This window comes from Brassica rapa, chromosome A05 (assembly GCF_000309985.2).
Source record: "Brassica rapa cultivar Chiifu-401-42 chromosome A05, CAAS_Brap_v3.01, whole genome shotgun sequence".
NCBI lineage: Eukaryota > Viridiplantae > Streptophyta > Magnoliopsida > Brassicales > Brassicaceae > Brassica > Brassica rapa.
This window is the reverse complement of record NC_024799.2, coordinates 1,317,833-1,338,053: the sequence shown is the minus strand read 5'-3', so window position 1 is coordinate 1,338,053 and position 20,221 is coordinate 1,317,833. Positions and strand designations below refer to the sequence as shown.

The window sequence follows — 20,221 nt, the reverse complement described above, 5'->3', positions numbered from 1 at the left end:
ATTTATCTAAGAAAAGGAGCAATTCATGCATACAATGACTTGTTCTCATCATTCTACCCCTTTCCTAAATTATTTCAAGCTCTACCCTTCTTCTTTTCATCATCCCAAAACCCAAAGATACACTCACTTTCATCTTTCACTCAATGAACACATTCTCATTTCTTATTTTAACCAACTAGGGATTTTTTTTCTTTTTCTTTTTATTCACTCAGCTCTTTTATTTTTCTTTTTCCCACTCTTTTCATGTTTTTTTTTTTTAATTCTAAAGGGGATTCTATTTATAAACACAAGAGCCCTTTTTTTTTTTTTTTTTAAATCCCTTTGGCTTTCTTTCCTTTTCTCACTCTTTTTGGTTCATTTCTTTTCACTTTCACTCACATCCCAATCCCAAGATCAAAATCAAGCATACAAACCCAACAACCATCCTAGAGGCTAGCCTAAATAAGGTCCTAATGCTAGCCAAAGATGAGAACAACTCATTGTCGCTCCTAATACTCTCAAGATTTTGCACATGACATGCTATCAATAAAAGGCCTCACTCAAGCAAATTAATGTTGGTTTCAAAGAATGGTGAGGGTTAATGGGTATGGAAGTGCCATTTGGGTTAACAAAGATTGGTACAAAGAGAGAAAGATAACCCAAATGTGTATAATATCCATGATCAAGTATGCAAATGCCCATATGCAAGAGAGATTAAGTTCATTAAACCATAGTTCATTTGGAGTTGGTTTCAAGAACAATGCCAATCATTAAGCAAACAACATGTTTCAAGAAGAGTTTTCAAGGCTCGAAGCTTACAAGCTTTTTCAAGAGATGCTTAAGCTACTTGATATGTTTAGCTAGGATGTCAAATTGAGTTCTAGACATGTGTTCTTTACAAGGTTTCTCCCAATGCATGAATGCAATCTAAATGCTTCTAGACTCAATCCTAAAGATGCAAATGGATCAAGTGAAACTACATGAAGATTTTTCAAAAAAAATCAAAATTTTATGGATTTTCTATGCAAATAAGTATTCACAATGCAATGCATGAGACTCATGGCAAGTAAACAAAACAGAAAATGATGTGAGATAGTAGACTCTCCCCCAAACTTACTTCACACAGTCCCTTGTGTAAGAGTAAGCTCAAAGAAGAGATCTAAGGGAAAGAAATAAACATGAAAACTAAATATGTACAAGGTTGGAGTGACACTTACTTAGAGTTATTGGCTGAATTGGGTGGTAGAGGACCCTTGGCCTCGGGTTTGTTTCACCAATGGACATGGACTTAAGCGGAGAAGGCAAGTGTCTAGAGTCACAATGCTTCACATCAGCCATGGTAAGTAAGACTTGACCTAAAAAAAAACCTCAACCATGCTTATTAAATAACCTAAAAAGAAAAGATAAAAAAAAAAATATATATATATATATACAATGGATAAACATGAAATTTCCTCCCAAGTGAGCTTGTTTTAAGTCTCTAGCTTGACTTTGTGTTCTTGTTAATCATAGGTATCAAAAGGTTGAGCCAATGCACCTTTGGTCCTTCTCCTACAAGAACAAGGAACCAAGTATGCAAAGGAGCACACTACTATCCATAGAAAATAGACAGATTTTTCCTCAAAGAGCTTCACTAAAGATGTGACATGAATTATGAAATGCTCCTTGAGGTTCAGATGGTCATGAGAATCAAATGCATATGGTGGAAACACACAGTCAACTACAGGCTCAAACAAAGTTTTAACAAAGTAGTCAACTCTATCTCCATCAATCAAGTAATACACAATGCTCACATTCTCATGATAATTTTTGACAAGGGGGTTTTCTATCCTAAGCAAGAGCATATCCACATCAAGTTCATCCCCTAAATCAGCAAGTTCAAGAAGAGGTCTAGGTTCATTAAGCATCAAAAACTTATACTCAAGATCAATTGAAGCACAAAGATAATTCTTGTCAAAACAAACTTCAATATGATCACTAGCAAGCTTTTCTATTCTCAACTCATCTAGCTTCCTAGTTTCACATATTAGATCAAGACATTCATTTATGAGCACAAGAGAATCAAAGTCATGGGCAATATTCTCACCACAAGGCAAGCAAAGTTCCTCAAGTTGAAGTTCTAGAGTGGAAATTCTTGTACCTTCCAGCTGGGGTGGTGGAACCCAATACATTACCTCTTTAAGGTCATAAGCAACATTGAACTCATACTGTGTAACCTCCCTTCCTTCAAGCTCTGCTTGATCCTTAATAAGCTCCACCCGGATCCTTCGTGCTAGGGATGTCTTTGCTGACCCCGGGTACTTCTTCTGAAGCTCATTTAATGTCACAAGCTGTGCTGGAGTGAGTATACTTGCATCAAAGGGTGGTGGCTCCACATACACATATGGCTCATCTTCGATGTGATCTTCCTCTTCTTGTGGCTTCTCAAAACAGCTTGAAGCCATCACTCAAGAACAAAAGCACTAGAATAAAGAGTTAGTAACTATACAAAAGCAAAACAAAGCAAGAAAATAAAGCTTAGTCTCAAGAAAGATTGAAATCCTAATGATAAATCTACTAGGTCCCCGGCAACGGCGCCAAATTGATTACGCGTTTAAGCACACACCAATTAACCTAATGTGCCAACAATACCACAATCGAATGGTATGTCATTGTAGCATTTTAGGATCGAATCCACAAGGAACTAGTGACCTATAACACCAAGAATACACAAGCTTTCTTAATCTAAGCAAACAAGAAGATGGATGATTTGTAACAAGCTAAGATCCTAGAAATATAAACAAGGTGATCTCAAATCCAATCAAGAAATAAGTGCAAGAACTTTCAAATGCTAAGGATGGATTCATGGGTAAGGATAATTGATATAAGGTGATCAAGTTTCAATCTAAAGGTGTCAACTTTCAACCGATCTATCTATCTTAGGCCTAGACACAATCCTAAACAAACTCTATCCCTAGATGAATGCTCATTTACCTAGATAACTCAAGCATCAAATCCCTTTGGTTGAATGTTATCTAAGTAATCATTAATCTCAAGTCTACTAGCCATCTTAACACCTTTAACAACAAATCCCTTTGGTAAAGAATGTTAAAAGCTTAGGAGAGTTGGTTCAGGCATTTCATCAAACACCTTCCGGGTATGAAATGCCTAGAGCTCAACTTTAGAGAGGCCAACTCTAGAGTTGCATTAAAAACACTCTACTAGCAAGGAACAAGATGGATTTATACTAAAACACTTTAGATCTAGCTTAATCACCCTAATCTACCTTAACTCATGAATCCAAAATGTGTCTACTCAATAATCTCCATGAGAAACCTTAAATCCATGTAAGGATCAAGGCTAATCATGTTAATGAGCAAGAAAAACACAATTATAAGATGAAGTACTTCCTTAAATTATAGAAAGAATCAAGCTTTTACAAGTTTAGACAAAGTCTTGAGAGAAAATGAGATAAAAATTAGGTTTTTAGGTCTAAATCTATTTATAGAGAGGCAAAACTCGAACTGGTTTAATTAAATTAAACCGGGTCAAACCGAAATAAACCGGTCAACATCTCAAAATCGCATCCACAGCGGCCATCGCATCCCGCTCCACCAAGTCGATATTGGACAGGGACATGGACCTTTTCCCGAGCGGGTTCATCACGTCGCTGTGCTCGAGCTCGCTTCGTTCCCAGCGGCGTCGTCACGTCGCTACCACTAACCGCTGCAAGTCCAATCTCGAACCGTGGGCGCTTCATCTTCTTCGTCGTCTCTCTCAGCCATGAACCTCCACAAGCCACCACGAACTCCTCTCCGCGCTCAGCTCCTCCTCCAAAGCCGAGATCGTGCTCGGACTACCACGAACCCATCACTAAGCCATTGTCTTCTCCTTCTCCGAGCTTGTGCCGTCGTCTCACCTCACCACGAACTCCATCTCCGGGCTCAGCTCCTCCTCGGTGTCGTGCTCTCAGATCCGGCGAGGCTTGCCGTCTTGCTCTGAAACCGCCGTGGTAGCCGCCGGGATCGTCGTCAACCAACCCGGAGAGTAGAACAATCGATCTCTCCAATGGTGGGTTTTGGGGATTTTGCAAGACAGGTCCCTGAACTTTTGATAACTCCGTTTCTGACCCCATACTTTGTAAATTGCAAAAATGACCTTTCGAATTGGCCCAAAACTCACAATTGTGCTTTCCAAACCCTGTTAAATGCAAATGGACAAATGTATGCAATATATACACCTAAATGCAATCTAGAATGATCATAATAATCTAAATTATGAATCTAAAACTCATCAAAATCATTAGATATCAACCAAATAATGCATACTGAAAAATTGAAACAACATTTAAGCTCAAAGCTAGAAACCGATTAGTCCCATTAAGCATGTCGATTAGTATCATATTAGCAGAGCTGAATCCACCAAAACACATACAGAAACCTAAAATAGAGTAAATTTACATTTACGCTTACAGTAACTCCTTCACGAAATAACTATTAAACAAACACACACACACAAAACAAAACAATTTAACAAAATAAATTTTGTCTGTTCAGGTGACAAAGAAACCAATTATATCATATGATGATAAGTAAAATATTAATATGTCAATACACCAAATACTTATAAAAAAATTGAATTATATAAATGTTTTACAAAAACTTTACAAAAAAATGTTATACTTTCTTCTTACTCTTACGAAACAAACAAATGAAGAACTTCCTCTCTAGTGACAAAAAAAAAGAGGAACTTCCTCTCTAACTCTCCTTCTAATAGAGAAATCATAAGAACGAGCTAACGTCTCTCTAAATCTTCTCAAATCAAGCTTCACGTTTTGTCCTTATAAATAGATTTTCTTAGTATATTCCCATCCTTTATCGTTGAGACTATCCGGATCTCTGATGACAGGATCATCTTTACCATACTCATCGTATAAAGAGCTTTCTTGCGGCATAATCTTGTAACCAATATACTTCAACCCTAGCTTCTTTGCTGGCTCGCCATAGTACGTCTCGGCCGCCCAATCAGTCCCTAAGGGAACTATCTGAATAAAAACACTTTTAGGTTTCAAGAAAAGGAAGTGAGTCATTGCAGCTCCATGTTTCATGTTTGTGTTCGGACTGTGGATCCCTCACTGACCCAAAGAAAGCCTTTAATCTCTACAATCAACAGAGCCGGTTCTAGTTATTATTCGGCCTAACCTAAAATATTTCGTGGCCCATATATCAGTTTTGTTTTGTTTTTCCTCGACAACTTTGACTAAAAATAACAGGAGAATAATAGGACAACGTATTAGGTTGGTCATTAACATTTATCCTAATTGCATACTACATTTAATTTGTCTTCAGTACGCAGTCAAATAGTTGCATCCTTGAAACAATGTGTCGTGAAACATTATCTCCTTGTTCCATCTCCCAGCAATCATATATACTCTACGATCACAAACACATTTTTTTTTGTTGAAATGTTGTGAAGTTATAAAGAAAGGGATAGTCATAATCGTATGGCTAAAACTCATGGTATAGCATTCCCGTGTATCTATCTGTGGAGAGAAGAACACATTTGGAACATCTAAAGATTTGGCTATAGAGTAGATTGACATTCACATGAACTACTTAAAACGGACAGTGAAAAAGTAACAGAATAGTTTACAACAACAAAAAAGTAACAGAAACAGCTCTGACTTTTTCCCATAGTCTAATACAATGGATGAGACTCTGGGTTATAGACTTCCAGCCTTATTTGAGTTTGACTGATACATCTAATCTACTGACTAAATAATGCATACTGAAAATTCGAAACACATTTAGCTCAAAGCTAGAAACCCATTAGTCTCTTTATTTCTTCAATTTAACAAAAACCAAAATACAGAAAATTGCTGTAATTAAAAATAACAACAACAAAAACACCACATCTGATAAGCAAGAGATTAGAAACTAACCTATATAATAACATTGCAATCATTCACTTTATAATAACAAGCTAATTAAGACATTTTCAAATATTTTTAAAAGTCAAGTAACTCTCTCTTAAGAAAAAACCATTTTTTTCATAATCTAAGAAGAAAAATACTGAGTTCAGGACCTTCGTTTTCGTCAGGGTTCATCATGTAAAACGCCTCAGAGTCACGACCCCCCACGACTCGTTCAAACCTACCTCTCATATACAACAACTCCCCAAGCTCCGTTCCACCACCGGACACGTCACTCGCCGTCGGAATAACTCCGGCTCCAACCGTTACACTCGACACGGTATTCAGCACGCGCAAATCCAACTCGGTGCACGCTCCGCCACGCGACACCGCGGAACCGTACTTCCTGCCGTTGCAATACATGGTCCACTTGGGCTCGTGGAAAAGCTTAGTCGTCCCCGAACGGTGACGCCTCTCGCACTCCAACGCGATCCTGACGAGCCCCGACGACATCTCTTTGCCTAGAGTTTCCGTTGACATGGCTAGGTCTAAGAGAAACACTGGTTCGGCTCTCGGACCGTCCTGGACTGAAAACGTGACGTGGCCTCTTCTGTGTCCGTACAAAGTCCCGGTGACCCTTCTCCCGAGGGAAGAGGATTTTCCGGTGATCAGCTGGTTAGAAACACCGGAGGAGGAAGGAGATGGCGGTAGGTTAACGAGGTTGATGATAGCACGTGAGAAGAAAGAAAGCTTCACGTTGACTTTCACTGTGTTTTTAGAGGAGGAGGTGAAGCTCTGGAAAGGTACGAGGAAGAGTTCATGCTCAGGGATGGGTGGGATCAAGGAGGAGGAGGAAGAACGAGAACGGGCGTGTAACCTACGCGCCGGAGAGGTCTCTGGGCTGATCTTTCTTGTGTTGCAGCTGAAGCTTCTTTGAAGAGCGAGTTCTTGGTGCTGCAACATTCTTTTATGATATGTCTCGAACCACTGAGAAATTTGGAGAACCGTTGATTTTTATAAAGAGAAAAGAGGTGGTTGAGGATGGAGAAAGGAAGAAAGCGGCGCGCCAAAGTGATTATGTATGAGTGTTCGAAGAGTTGTTGCCGTACGTTCTGAATGTATGTATTTATAGACCTTTTACATGTATATATAAGTATGTGATTATATTATTTATTGCCTATCATTTTCATTTGAATTACCAAAAAATTATATACTGTAGTTTTTTTATTGGGGTTTGAAGTTGTCATGAACATAGAGCTAGTTTAACAAGATATTAGGGCATCAGATATGGTGATACTCAAGGCACAAATTCTTAGAAATAGTAGTTATGACTATTTATTTTTTTCGGATTAAAAAAAAACTAATCAATCGCGGATTGCTACGTGTCAATACGGTCCGTGAATAGTTAAAAAGCTCAGCAAATCAAATCCTTAGGCCATGATTTTCCCTAAATCGTTTTTTGGGTTTCTTAATTTTTTTTTTTGTTTTTTCTGATTAAAAAAATAAAATAAAAAGGTAACCAATCGCGGACAGTCACGTGTCAGTGGGGCCTGCAAACAGTACCAGAAACAACAAAACACCGATCCTTTTTTGGCTACTTCTGTGACCGATTTTATTTATTTGGTGGGGCCACCATCATTACTTTTTAAGCATCTCCACGCTAGAAACTGCGATGTTGATACTCGTAGGGCATTTCCAACTCCACTTCATTTTCAACTCCAAACATCACTATGGAATAAAATCTTTTCCTAACCCCACTCCATTTTGGAGTTGAACTTTTTTTATTTATAAAATGGTCCTTTGAATCTTTAATGTTTTTATTTCTTACTTAAATAATATTTAAAATGATACAATAACATGAAAATAGTATATTCCACAAAGAATTATTTAATAATTTTAAATAAATGCATAAAATAACAGAAAACATAAATAATAAAAATAAAAATAAAAATAAAAATAACATAAAATAAGTAATTTAATAATTAAAGCATCTCCAATGTATTACCCTTTTGCTACTTTGTTTATCATAAAAAGATGCGTTTTTACAAGTTTTCACACCGAGATATCATTTCACCAGTCACTATCATCAAAGTCCACCTCCATCCGTTAATCATAACCGTCCATTAGGGTGAACCCACGATGGATGGGGCTAACAAAAGTTTTAAGTTAACGTTTCATTCTGTTATGGAATTGTTTATCTTTAAGTTGACACCCTCTTTTGTTCCCTCTAAAGTTTAATATGCTGACATTCATATCAGATGGTGACAACATCAACTGTAGTTGTTCAACGTTTGTTTGGATTTAAGCGGATCCCATGCCATATTGTCCCGGTCGTTAGTAGTGACATGGCTCTTCTGAAATATATCATTTGTTCATAATAATATGGAAAGTTGGAAGCTTACACCACAAAGACAACATACGTCAAAAGATTGTGCAAAAATGTTGATGTCCATGCAGATAGATTATGGATGTTTTTTTTTCCTGTTTAGATGCATACATACATGGTTAAGTACACTAGTGATTATGCTTTTTAACGTTTGTTATCAAAATGTCGATGAAAATTAAAGAAGGTTAGTAGAGGGAGGCCGTGTACATATAAGCTAATGCTATATATATCGAAAATGACAAGTTTTTTTTTATATATCTTAGGTGGGATTTTGAACACTCATAAAAGAAAAGAAAAAAGACATGGTAAAATCATCTTAGATAGACACCATAATTCTTAGGAAACTATAAAAAGAACATGATAAAATGATATATATGCATGTTTCTTTTTTTTTTTGAACTTATAAATGCATGTTTCTTTGTTTATATAATATGTGCACAAGTGTGAGGCCACAATAATGTATCCATAAATAGGCATGGAACCTTGCTTTCATTATAAAAATCAATTAATTTAAGAAAATTATCATCATAACCATCCTAAGCTAAAAGTAATATAGTTGAATCCGATTATATAAAAGGGAGAATCGTTAAGGGGATTAATATGATCTTTGGCCGGTTCCAAAAATAAGATATGGTTCTTTGTTCTCATGAATCATGCTGGAATATATTGGTGACGTAGTTACACTATATAAAAGCCCTTATTTAAGTCTTCCTCGCCTATCCACTTCATTAAAAATAATCAAGTAATTACATTTTATTAAAAAAAAAAAATCTTCTCTATTAAAAGAGAAGTACCATTTTTATCTACCATAAAAAATCATACTAACCTTATTTTTACTAATTATATTTATTTAATTATTTATATTAATATATTCAATATATAAAGATATTAATAATAAATCAATTTTAACTGTAAATTTAAATTTTATTTTTAGTCATAACAAAATATTGAGAAAAATCTAACAAAATCTTTCTAAAAATTTAGAATATTTTATTTAAATTAATACCATTGATTAATTTCGTAATTAATAATATATACTATTATACATTAATTTAAATAAACTTTTATTATGAAAAAAAATAAAATAAAAGTGTATGCTATTTTTCAAATTTTATAATTATATTCTATATTTTCTTTATTAAAAGAAATACCATAAAAAATCATACTAGGTCTATTTCATCAATTACATCTATTTGACTATTTAAGTTAATCTATTTAATATATAACATTTCTAAAAAATCTTATAAATTATATAGATATTAATAAATAAATTTTAACTGTAAATTTAAATTTTATTTTTACTTATAACAAAATATGTTAAAACCTAACAAAATCTTAATAAAATTTTAAAATATTTTTAAATTAATGCAGCGATTGATTTCATAATTAATAATATAGTTTATTATAATGTATTTACTTATAAAATCTCAAAATATGCGAAAATAATAACATAGAAATATAAATTATTCTAAGAAAATATCAGTTTTATAGTATAACTAAATAAAATTTTAAAATATATTGTATTCAGTCTGTAAAAATTAGAAAAAAATGAAGGAGATTCTCAATTTTTTTATTTCATACTATGAATTTATTTTACCAAACTCAAAAATATATTAATATATTATAACAATTAATAATAAAGTAAAATATATAAAACAAATTATTATACATTAATAATATCGAATAAGAAACTAAACAATAACATTATAGATTTACACAATATATAACACTAAAATGTAAATATCTTTTAACCTTTCGCGATGGTATCCGTTATATATTATAAAATAAAAATCTACCCGCACGGATGTGCGGGTGAAAAATCTAGTACTTCATTATTTTTCTTGCCATAAATCTCTTTCACTAATTTGACAACCCAATCGATTATTTTGTCAACATTTAAATTCGTACGCAGCCCAAACTGTTTTCAACTTTCTAAGCCTATAAGTAGTCTAAGAAATATACTAAATTTTAAAATTATTATGGGGGCAAGTGCACCCATAATCTTCTACTTAGGTTCGCCAATGGTGGTATATATACGGTTCCTTTGTATCTTACCTGTGGAGAAGAACACTGTAGGAACAGATGGCCTCAGGGTAGACTGGCATCCACATGAACTACTTAAATGGATAGTGAAAAGCAACATAAACAGCACTGGCTTTCTTTCTTTTTTTCTTTCTAATAGTTTAGTGCAATGTACTTTGTTTCCAATGGCCGAGACTCTTGAGTTATAGGCTGCCTTGAGCTTGACTGTTACCTCAAATATGTAGATCAAATAATACTGAAAAATTGAAACAACATTTAGCTCAAGCTAGAAACCCATTAGTTCCATTATAAAAAGTTTAATTAAATATAATAATTAAAATATCTTAGTGTAAACTTCATATGTACCATGAAAGAAAGTTTAGCATAAATTAATGTATAATGCAGTTATAAACTTTTAAACAACACTAAAGAGTGTAAACTTCAATATATAGAGCACTTACCGAAAAACTAAATCTTGTAGGGGATTAACCTTCAGATTTTGATTAAAAAATTAAAAATATGAAAATCTTGCTTTATGGAATAGTTGCATCCTAAAGTGACATATGATGATGGTCAAAGAGGTTTGGAATTTTTATTGTGTCCGTTTCTCTAGAGAATAGATATTTCATGTTAGTCCATTGATTTAGACAATATATGAAGTTTTATTAAATTAAAAGTTAAACAAATTAAAGACAATACTCATGTACCATGAAAGAGAGTTTATAATACATTAGTACAAATTTATAATGTGGTTAGATAATTTTAAACAATACTAAACAGAGAAAACTTTATTATATAGAGCATTTCCCGAAAATCAAATTTCGTATGGGTGTAACCTTCAGATTTTGAAAAATATTCAAAACTTATGACAATCTTGTTTTATTGCATAATTGCATCCTGCACTGACATAGGATAATGGTAAAAAATGTTTGAAATATTTTTTTGTGTTTGTTTCTCTAAAGAATAGATATTTATAGTGGTTATTCCAATGATTTAAACAGTATATAGATTTTTCTTAAATTAATTGTTAAAGACTTAGAGAGATGTATACGTACCATGAAATAGATTTAGCATACATTATTACAAATGTAGAATGTGTCTAGAAAATTTTAAGTAACACTAAAGAGTGTAGACATCAATATAAAGAGCACTTACTGAAAAACTTAAGTTCATAGGGGTTAACCTTCAGATTTTGAGAAAAAAACAAAAATATGATAATCTTTCTTTATTGCATTGTTGCATCCTTCACTGGCGTATAATGATTTTAAAAGAGGTTTGGAATTTTTTTTTTGTATGTTTCTCTGGAGAATAGAGATTTCATTGTGGTTAATCCACTTATTTATGCAATATATGACATTTTAAACACCACTATTGTTAATCATTTTAAAGAATATGCAATATGCAAATTAACAGTTAACAATTAGAGACAATACTAATATACCATGAAAGAAAGTTTAGTATACATTAATACAAATGTATAATGTGGTTATAAATTTTTAAACACCACTAAAGAGTGTAAATTTCATTATATAAAGTATTTACAGAAAAACTCAATTTCCTAGGCGGTAAACTTTCAGATTTTGGGGAAAAAATCAAAATATGTCAATCTTGCTTTATTGAATAGTTACATCCTGCACTGATATAAGATGATGGTCAAAGAGGTTTGAAAATTTTTTTGTGTTCAGTTCTATAGAGAGTAGAAATTTCATAATGGTTAGTCCACTAATTAAGTCAATATATGAAGTCTTATTAAATTAATTGTTAAAGTTAGATACTATACTCATGTACCATGAAAGAGAGCTTGAAATGCATTAATACAAATGTATAATGTGGTTAGAACTTTTCAAACAACACTAAAGAGTGTAAACTTCATTATATATAACATTTACCTAAAACTCAATTTCGTAGGGGTTAACCTTCAGATTTTGAGAAAAAATCAAAAAATATGACAGTCTTGTTTTATTACATAAGTGCATCCTGGACTGAAATAAGATGATGGTTAAAGAGTTTTGAAATATTTGTTGTGTCCATTTCTCTATAAATATATATATTATATTGGTTAGTCCACTGATTTAAGCAGTATATAAAGTTTTAATAAATTAATTCTTAAAAAAAAACAGAGAGATGTCTACGTACCATTAAAGAGAGTTTAGAATACATTAGTAAAAATTTAGAATGTGGTTATAAAATTTTAAGCAACTCTAAAGGGTGTAAACTTCAATATATAGAGCATTTACCGAAAAAACTGAATTTTGTAGGTGTTAACCTTCAGATTTTGAGAAAAAAATAAAAATATGACAATATTTTTTTATTGCATAGTTGTATCTTGCACTGAAATAGGGCGATAGTCAAAGATGTTTGGAATCTTTTTGTGTTTGTTTCTTTAGAAAATATACATTTCATAGTGGTTAGTCCACTAATTTAGGCAATATGTGAAGTTTTACTAAATTAATTGTTTAAAAATTAGAGAGGATGCTCATGTACCATAAAAAAGTGTTTGGAATATATTAAGACAAATGTAGAATGTGGTTAGAAATTTGTAAACAACAATAAAGTGTGTAAATTTCATTTTATAGAGCATTGACCGACAACCCAATTTCGTAGGGGTTTTAACTTTTAGATTTTGAGAAAAAACTAAAAAATAAGAAAAACTTATTTTATTGCATATTTTCATTCTGCACTGACAAATGACTATGGTCAAAAAGGTTTGAAATATTTTTTTGTGTCCGTTTCTCTAGAGAACAGATACTTTATAACATTTATTCTACTAATTTAAGGAGTATAAAAGGTTCTATTAAATTAGTTGTTAAAATATTGAAGCGATGTCTCTGTACCATGAAAGATAGTTTAGCATACATTAATTTATAATATGGTTAGAAACTTTTAAACAACACTAAAGAGTGTAAACTTTAATATATAGAGCACTTGCCAAAAAAACTAAATTTCGTAGGTGGTGGTTAACCTTCAGATTTTGATAGAAAATCAAAAATATGAAAATCTTGCTTTATGGAATAATTGCATCTTAAAGTGACTTCGGATGATGTTCAAAGAAGTTTGGAATCTTTATTGTGTCTGTTTCTCTAGAGAATAGAGATTTCATGTTAGTCCACTGATTTAGACAATATATGAAGTTTTAGTAAATTAAAAATTAAAAAATAATGACAATACTCATATACCATGAAAGAGAGTTTATAATACATTAAGACAAATTTAAAATGTGGTTAGAAATTTTTAAACACCACTAAACAGAGTGTAAGTTTCATTATGTAGAGCATTCACCGAAAATCAAATTTCATATGGGTGTTTTTAACCTTCAGATTTTGAGAAATATTCAAAAATTATGACAATCTTGTTTTATTGCATAATTGCATCCTGCACTGACATAGGATGATTTTCAAAAAAGTTTTAAATATCTTTTTGTGTTCATTTCTCTAGAGAATATATATTTATAGTGATTAGTCCAATGATTTAAGCAGTATATAAAATTTTATTAAATTAGTTGTTAAAAAAATTAGAGCGATGTCTATGTACCATGAAAGAGATTTAGCATACATTATTACAAATGTAGATTGTTTCTAGAAAATTTTAAGCAATACTAAATAGTGTAAACATCAATATAAAGAGCATTTAATTACCAAAAAACTTAATTTCGTAGGGGTTAATCTTCAGATTTGAGAAAACTTCAAAAATACAAAAATCTTGCTTTATTGCATAGTTGCATCCTGCACTGGCATATGATGATTTTCAAAAAGGTTTGGAATTTTTTGTGTTTGTTTCTCTAGAGAATAAAGATTTCATAGTGGTTAGTCCACTGATTTAGGTAATATATGAAGTTTTATTAAATTAACAGTTAAAAATGAGAGACAATACTAATGTACCATGACAGAGAGTTTAGAATACATTAATACAAATATATAATGTGGTTACAAATTTTTAAACACCACTAAAGAATGTAAATTTAATTATATAAAGTATTTATCGAAAAACTTAATTTCGTAGGATAACCTTCAATTTTTTTTGAAAAAAATCAAAATATAATAATTTTGCTTTATTGAATATTTGCATCATGCATTGATATAAGATGATACTCTTGAGTTATAGGCTGCCTTATTGAGCTTGACTGGTACCTCTAATCTCTAGATCAAATAATACTGAAAAATTGAAACAACATTTAGCTCAAGCTAGAAACCCATTAGTTCCATTAAGCAGGTCGTCGGCACTCATCTCTCAGATTAGTATCAGAGCTTACTCTGTTTTGATTATTAAATGGTGAACATTTTTATCTGTTTTACAAATAAATAGTATTCGCTTTCTTTACTAGATGTTTTAGAGTTTTCACACATATTAAGATAAAAAAAATAATTTTAATTATAATGCATTATTATTTTTTTACTTTTTTGATTAATTATTTTTTTTCAATTTTTATTCAATTAATATTCAGTAATCACAATTAATTTCTTCGAAGTTTACAATTTACTATCATTTCCTGATAAAAATACATAAAAATGTAAAAGTGTAGCTTTTTAAAACCGGTTTTTTTCTTTCTAAACATGGATCAGGGAGTATAAGATAACCCTTATAGGCTTTATTGCATTTCATATTTTGACTAATTGCTAGAATGAAGTTAAACTATATGCTGATGAGTGAAAAATTAATTATGTCATACACCAAATACTTTTAAAAAAATGAATAAAATGTTTTTAAAAAACTTTACAAAAAAATGTTATACTCTCTTCTTACTCTTCTCTATGAAACAAACAAATGAGGAACTTCCTCTCTAACTCTCCGTCTAATAGAGAAATCATAAGAACGAGCTAACGTCTCTCTAAATCTTCTCAAGTCAAGCTTCACGTTCTGTCCTTGTAGATAGATTTTCTTAGTATATTCCCATCCTTTATCATTGAGACTATCCGGATCTCTGATGACAGGATCATCTTTACCATACTCATAGTATAAAGAGCTTTCTTGCGGCATAATCTTGTAACCAATATACTTCAACCCTAGCTTCTTTGCTGGCTCGCCATAGTACGTATCAGCCGCCCAATCAGTCCCTAAGGGAACTATCTGAATGAAAACACTTTTAGGTTTCAAGAAGAGGAAGTGAGTCATCGCAGCTCCATGCACACCGATCATTACATCGCTTGTGTTCATCGAACGATAGATCTTAGCCATCTCCGTTCTTTTGTTAGGTCTTAGAACCTCGACATTGAACCCTGTCTCTTCCGCTAGCTTGACGAGAAGGTCCTCGTTTAGTATCGCTCTTGACCCGTTCCTTGACAATATCACCAGCTTCGGCTTCTTGGAGTCAAGTTTTGTTTTTGTTTCCTCTTGAACCAAGCTTTGGATACGATGCGTGTAAGCACGGTCCAAAACGTTTCTGAAGTCAACAATGGTTTTGTTACCGTGACTCATCAGCGTGGAGTTCACTGTTAACTCGTCGTGTATGCGTAACCCAACCGTTGCTTCCTTGAAACAATGCGTTCTTGAATCTCCATTAAAGTCAACCAATGGATAATCAGAGAGCTGCGTGACGATATCTCCGTACTTCATCTCCCACCAGTCATGATACTCAACGATCACAAACACAACTTTCTTGTTGTAATGCTGTGAGGTTATAAACAACGGGATGATCCCGTCGTTGAACTCGTGATACACGTTTCCAGTGTATCCACCCGTGGAGAAGAACACTGCGGGGACATCGTGGTAGACATCGCAGACACGGTCTGATGATTTGTTTGAGTGTTTGGGGATTAGGTTGAGTTCTTGAACCGTGTCCATCACGCTAGTCTCCCATTTTCTGGTGTAGGGTTTGATCTTTTGAGGGGTTGTGGTGTTATTGGTGGAGGTGAAGAGGATGAGTGATGAAGAAGCAGAGTCTGTTCGAATATCGCCTTTCATTACACAGATGTCTGATCTCAAACCGGTTCTGTCACAGCATATGGTTCCTACACAATATAGTTGAAAATCAATATCAGAAAGTTATTACTCACTATCTATATTTTGCAATTATTGTCACTTCATACTAAAAAAATGACTGAGATGCATTTATATTTTTATTAGTTATAACCCATCGAGATAAATAAAATTATATATAAAATTAATGAATTTTATAATTACGTATAAGCTTATAATAAAAGCTTATAATAAGTATAAATTACATTGAAAGACGACAAAAAAAAAAGAAGTATAAATTACATTAAATTCTTTTTTTCAAAAAATTACATTAAATTCTAAAATGATAATTTTTGTGAAACAGAGGTATTAACAAATAACAACATAGGTTTGTGATTAAAGACAAAGAGATCAAACTTCTGTCTGAAAAAGATATTAGGGTACTAACCATTGGAGACTTCTAAGCAGACAGGGGCTGGCTCATAAGAACTAAGAGCTTCGTTTTCTCTGCTAAAAGAATCTGCAGAAAAGGAAGAAAAAGAGAGAGATCAGTGATGAATCAGAAATACAAAATATAAGGTTGTGTGAAAGAGAGAGGTGATGAGCATACCTAAGAGAGAGAGAGTTGAGAAGCCAAAGAGATAAGGAGACACGATGAAACAGCAAGAGAGGATCGTGAGGAAGAGAAAAGAGAGGAACTTTTGTTTAGCTTTCTTCAAGCTACCAACTTCCTCTACAGAAACTCTAAACCTCTCTTCTTTTCTTCCATGGTGGATGATTAATCTATGATACTGCACCATCTCTGGCTCAACAAAGCAAAACCCAGAACCAAAGTTTTTAATTTTGATGAAAGGTTTGATCAACTTAGGTGACGTTTTTAGGCAATCAGAGAGAAAATTCAGAGGAAACTTTTCTTGGGGAGGAAGGATAAGAGAGGTGGGTGTCTTGAGAATGATTTAAAGAGACTTTTAGATACACACGCATATATACATACAAGTATATTAACGAGTGAAACTATATGGAAGAGATCAACTGGATTTAAACTAGTAATTTTTATTATATGGTTTTTAATGTATGGTGTTTAGTGGACTTTCCTCTGGTTTTGGGTAAGAACACGGAAACAACAGAGAGAAGACGGCTGTCAAGTGTCTGGTCAAAGTCAAATACCTTGGCTTTTAATTAATTTTCCTATTTTTTTATTTTATTAGTACATCGTACACTCGTTTTTTATTTTATTTTATTTACTTGCATCCCTCAAAAATGTACTTGAAATTAGAGTAATTAGCTTTATATATATACACTTTGTCAAAATTCGCAAGAATGTAAAAACGTGAAGAATAGCCAAAAGAAAAGTACAATGGTGAAAAAAGGTAGTGGGCTGCTGACTTATTCGCTTGGAATTGGAAGCTAAGTTACGTAAGGGAGGGGTTATCCAGAAGAAGAGAACGGCACGGTGTGTGGCGCCGCTAATCAAAAACCGCGTGATGTTTAAAAGTTCTGATAGATTCTTGTTGAGCATGTGTGGCATGTGCATGCCGCCGAACATCTGCTTTTGATCATTACATTCACGTAATATACGCTACTTTACAAAAGGCAAATGAGTTGTATTATCTCTTTGAAAAAGTGAATTATTTAATAAAACTACAACGCGCGACATCTCATCATCCCATCCAAGTTCCAATGATTTCTGAAAACTCATATGATAGATTGTTAGGTTCTTTTGTTCCATTTTTAGTAATTTTTTACCTGAATGTTTTTGGTGAAATTTTTACCTGAATGTTGCCGGGTACAGATTGTTCTTATATATAGAGAAGAGAGTATCCAATGTTATTAAAGTTTATGTTATGTGGTGATTCATGTTTTGATTGTAGGTTATCGCCTAACAGGAACCACCATGAAATTCTACAGTTGTATAAACATTTTACTACAAATTTTAATACATTTTTGATAATTTAAGGGCCACCAAAGGTCCAAAACCATATATATTACCTCTTTAAAATTTGGAGACAAGACGAATGTTTTGTCCAGCTACTTTACAAAACAATGAGTTGTAATCTCTTTAATAAGACTATACAACGCGTGACATCTCAGCTCATCCAAGTTCCAATGATTTCCGAAAACTCATACGATAGATTGTTAGGTTCTTCTGTTCTAGTTTTAGTATTCTAGCTGAATGTTGTCGGATACAATTAATTTGTTTTTATGCATAGAGAAAACAGAGTATCCAATGTTATAGGATTTTTTATTAACAACGCCAAATGTCTAAACCGGCTACTTCAATATTAGCCTATATGATCTAGGTCACGCTAAAATATAAATATCATTATATTTCGAACATTATAGTAGACTTTAAAAATTAGATTTAGTTGTAAAATTTGTAATGACCTTGGCACAAGGCTATGCCATTGGTGGTGGTGGTGTGAATATATAACAACCCTAAAATATGTGTGATAGTGTGATCTTGTCATTGCACATTTAAACACACACAATAAACGATTTTAGAAGTGAATATATATAAGAACATTTAGAAGCGAATTTAACATTTTAGCACTGTGTTCTACAAATGTTTTTTTTTTATCTCTTCTGCTACAAGATGATAAAATTACTTGAAAAACATGTTTATTAGACAAATTTAAAAGATTTTTTAATATGGCTCCGTCCATCAGAGAATATGAAAAAGTTAGAATAGTTAGAATTTAAAAAAAAAACATAAGAAGTATGTATTCTGCAAAGCAGTCATAGTTGACATGAGTCAATCTTTTCAGTCCCTTAATCTTCTTAGCCTAGTGGTTTTTCCTGGTTAACCATGGCCGAATGCAATGGCGGGCCATAGTTTTAAGTGGCTTAAAGCATTTAAAAATGTTGCATTCTAAAAACCTAAATGAGTTGCAGAAAATTATGCATTAAAGAAAAAGAAAATGATCTAAGAGCACCTCTAACCATGGTTTGTAGATGAGTTCTAGAGAAAAATAATAATTCAGAAAAAAAAATATGAACAGTTTAGAACCGGTCTAGATAATTTATCTAGAGTTTGAAGAATCGGTCTTCTAATTAAAGTGTACAAGTGTTTAATTTCTAGTGGTTTATATTTTTTTAACAAAATAAATTTTAATAACATAACTAAAAATTATTAAAATACTATTATTATGTTAGTTAGAACTTTTTTTGTGCACATTCACGTTTAATGTTGCTCTAACACTGTTAAAGTAACACAATATAAGTTACACGCTAAAAGTAAATAGAAACAAAATAAGTTGCAGAAAGGCTGAATCTAGAGAGAGCTTATGGTCTAAGAATACATATGTAGCCAATTGATCACAGTGCATTTTCTAACATGTGGCCTTTTAATATAGAAATATATTGTTGTGGCTTGAAGCAAATGCTTCATTTGCCTCATAAGAGGGAGTGTCCTGGCCGAATGATTTCATTATTTGGTAGAAGAGAAACAGAAAACGATACAATACATATTATACAATATAACCAATTGTTTTGTTGTTGTCGGTCACTGATGCAATGCTCAAATTGATTTATATGTATCTTGTATAACTCGCACGGCAAAGATTCAAAACTAACTAAACTATAAGCTGAGATACACAGTGTTTACGTGTAATACAAAAAAAAAACAAGATAGAAACCATAGATGAAATGCTCAAATTGATTTAACGTGATTCATACATTAATATCTTAAATACTATAAATGATTCTAGTCAGTTCGATGGTCTACCGGAGGCAAAGAATGTAAGGGCAGAGAATATAATGGTATGCTTCTCTCCTTTTCATTCGTAGGGTTTTGATTTGGGCAATGAAATGTATGAAGAATTTAAAACAATTTCAGGTTACGTTTGCAATAGATTGTTCTCAATTAGTGAAGATGGTTTCGGAACTAGAAGAATGACCAGCATTTGAAAGCTATTTGGAAGATATCAAGCTTCTCAAAGGAAGCTTTCTCAACTCAGACATCGTCCATGTACTTCGGACAGTGAATCTTCGGGCGGATAACTTAGCACGTAGTGTAAGAAAGGAACTGTCTTTTATCGTTCACATGAATGCAA

The 20,221-nt window shown here is 32.7% G+C and overlaps 2 protein-coding genes across 2 annotated transcripts; both read right to left on the bottom strand.

Moving 5' to 3' along the window:
• Positions 1 to 236: 236 nt before the first annotated feature.
• Positions 237 to 9,112, bottom strand: LOC103866573 (protein MIZU-KUSSEI 1). Its single transcript, XM_033292550.1, has one exon. It carries the CDS (start codon positions 6,830 to 6,832, stop codon positions 6,008 to 6,010), a length of 825 nt encoding a protein of 274 aa, XP_033148441.1. The 5' UTR covers positions 6,833 to 9,112; the 3' UTR covers positions 237 to 6,007.
• Positions 9,113 to 14,891: 5,779 nt separating this feature from the next.
• Positions 14,892 to 19,904, bottom strand: LOC103866572 (alpha-1,3-arabinosyltransferase XAT3). The gene is made up of 3 exons (XM_009144512.3): positions 16,780 to 19,904; positions 16,618 to 16,689; positions 14,892 to 16,222 (listed from the first exon to the last, which is right to left on the bottom strand). The coding sequence occupies exons 1-3, from the start codon at positions 16,967 to 16,969 to the stop codon at positions 15,024 to 15,026; spliced, it is 1,461 nt and encodes a 486-aa protein (XP_009142760.1). The 5' UTR covers positions 16,970 to 19,904; the 3' UTR covers positions 14,892 to 15,023.
• Between the last annotated feature and the right edge of the window lie 317 nt (positions 19,905 to 20,221).

What these genes read in the sequence shown, in the direction of transcription:
- LOC103866572 (XM_009144512.3), bottom strand. Translation starts at nt 16,969, where the DNA reads ATGGTGCAGTATCATAGATTAATCATCCACCATGGAAGAAAAGAAGAG. An exon ending in CTCAACTCTCTCTCTCTTAG is followed by an intron (nt 16,690 to 16,779) that starts GTATGCTCATCA and finishes CCTTTTCTGCAG; the next exon opens with ATTCTTTTAGCAGAGAAAAC. An exon ending in CTGCTTAGAAGTCTCCAATG is followed by an intron (nt 16,223 to 16,617) that starts GTTAGTACCCTA and finishes TATATTGTGTAG; the next exon opens with GAACCATATGCTGTGACAGA.
- LOC103866573 (XM_033292550.1), bottom strand. Translation starts at nt 6,832, where the DNA reads ATGTTGCAGCACCAAGAACTCGCTCTTCAAAGAAGCTTCAGCTGCAAC.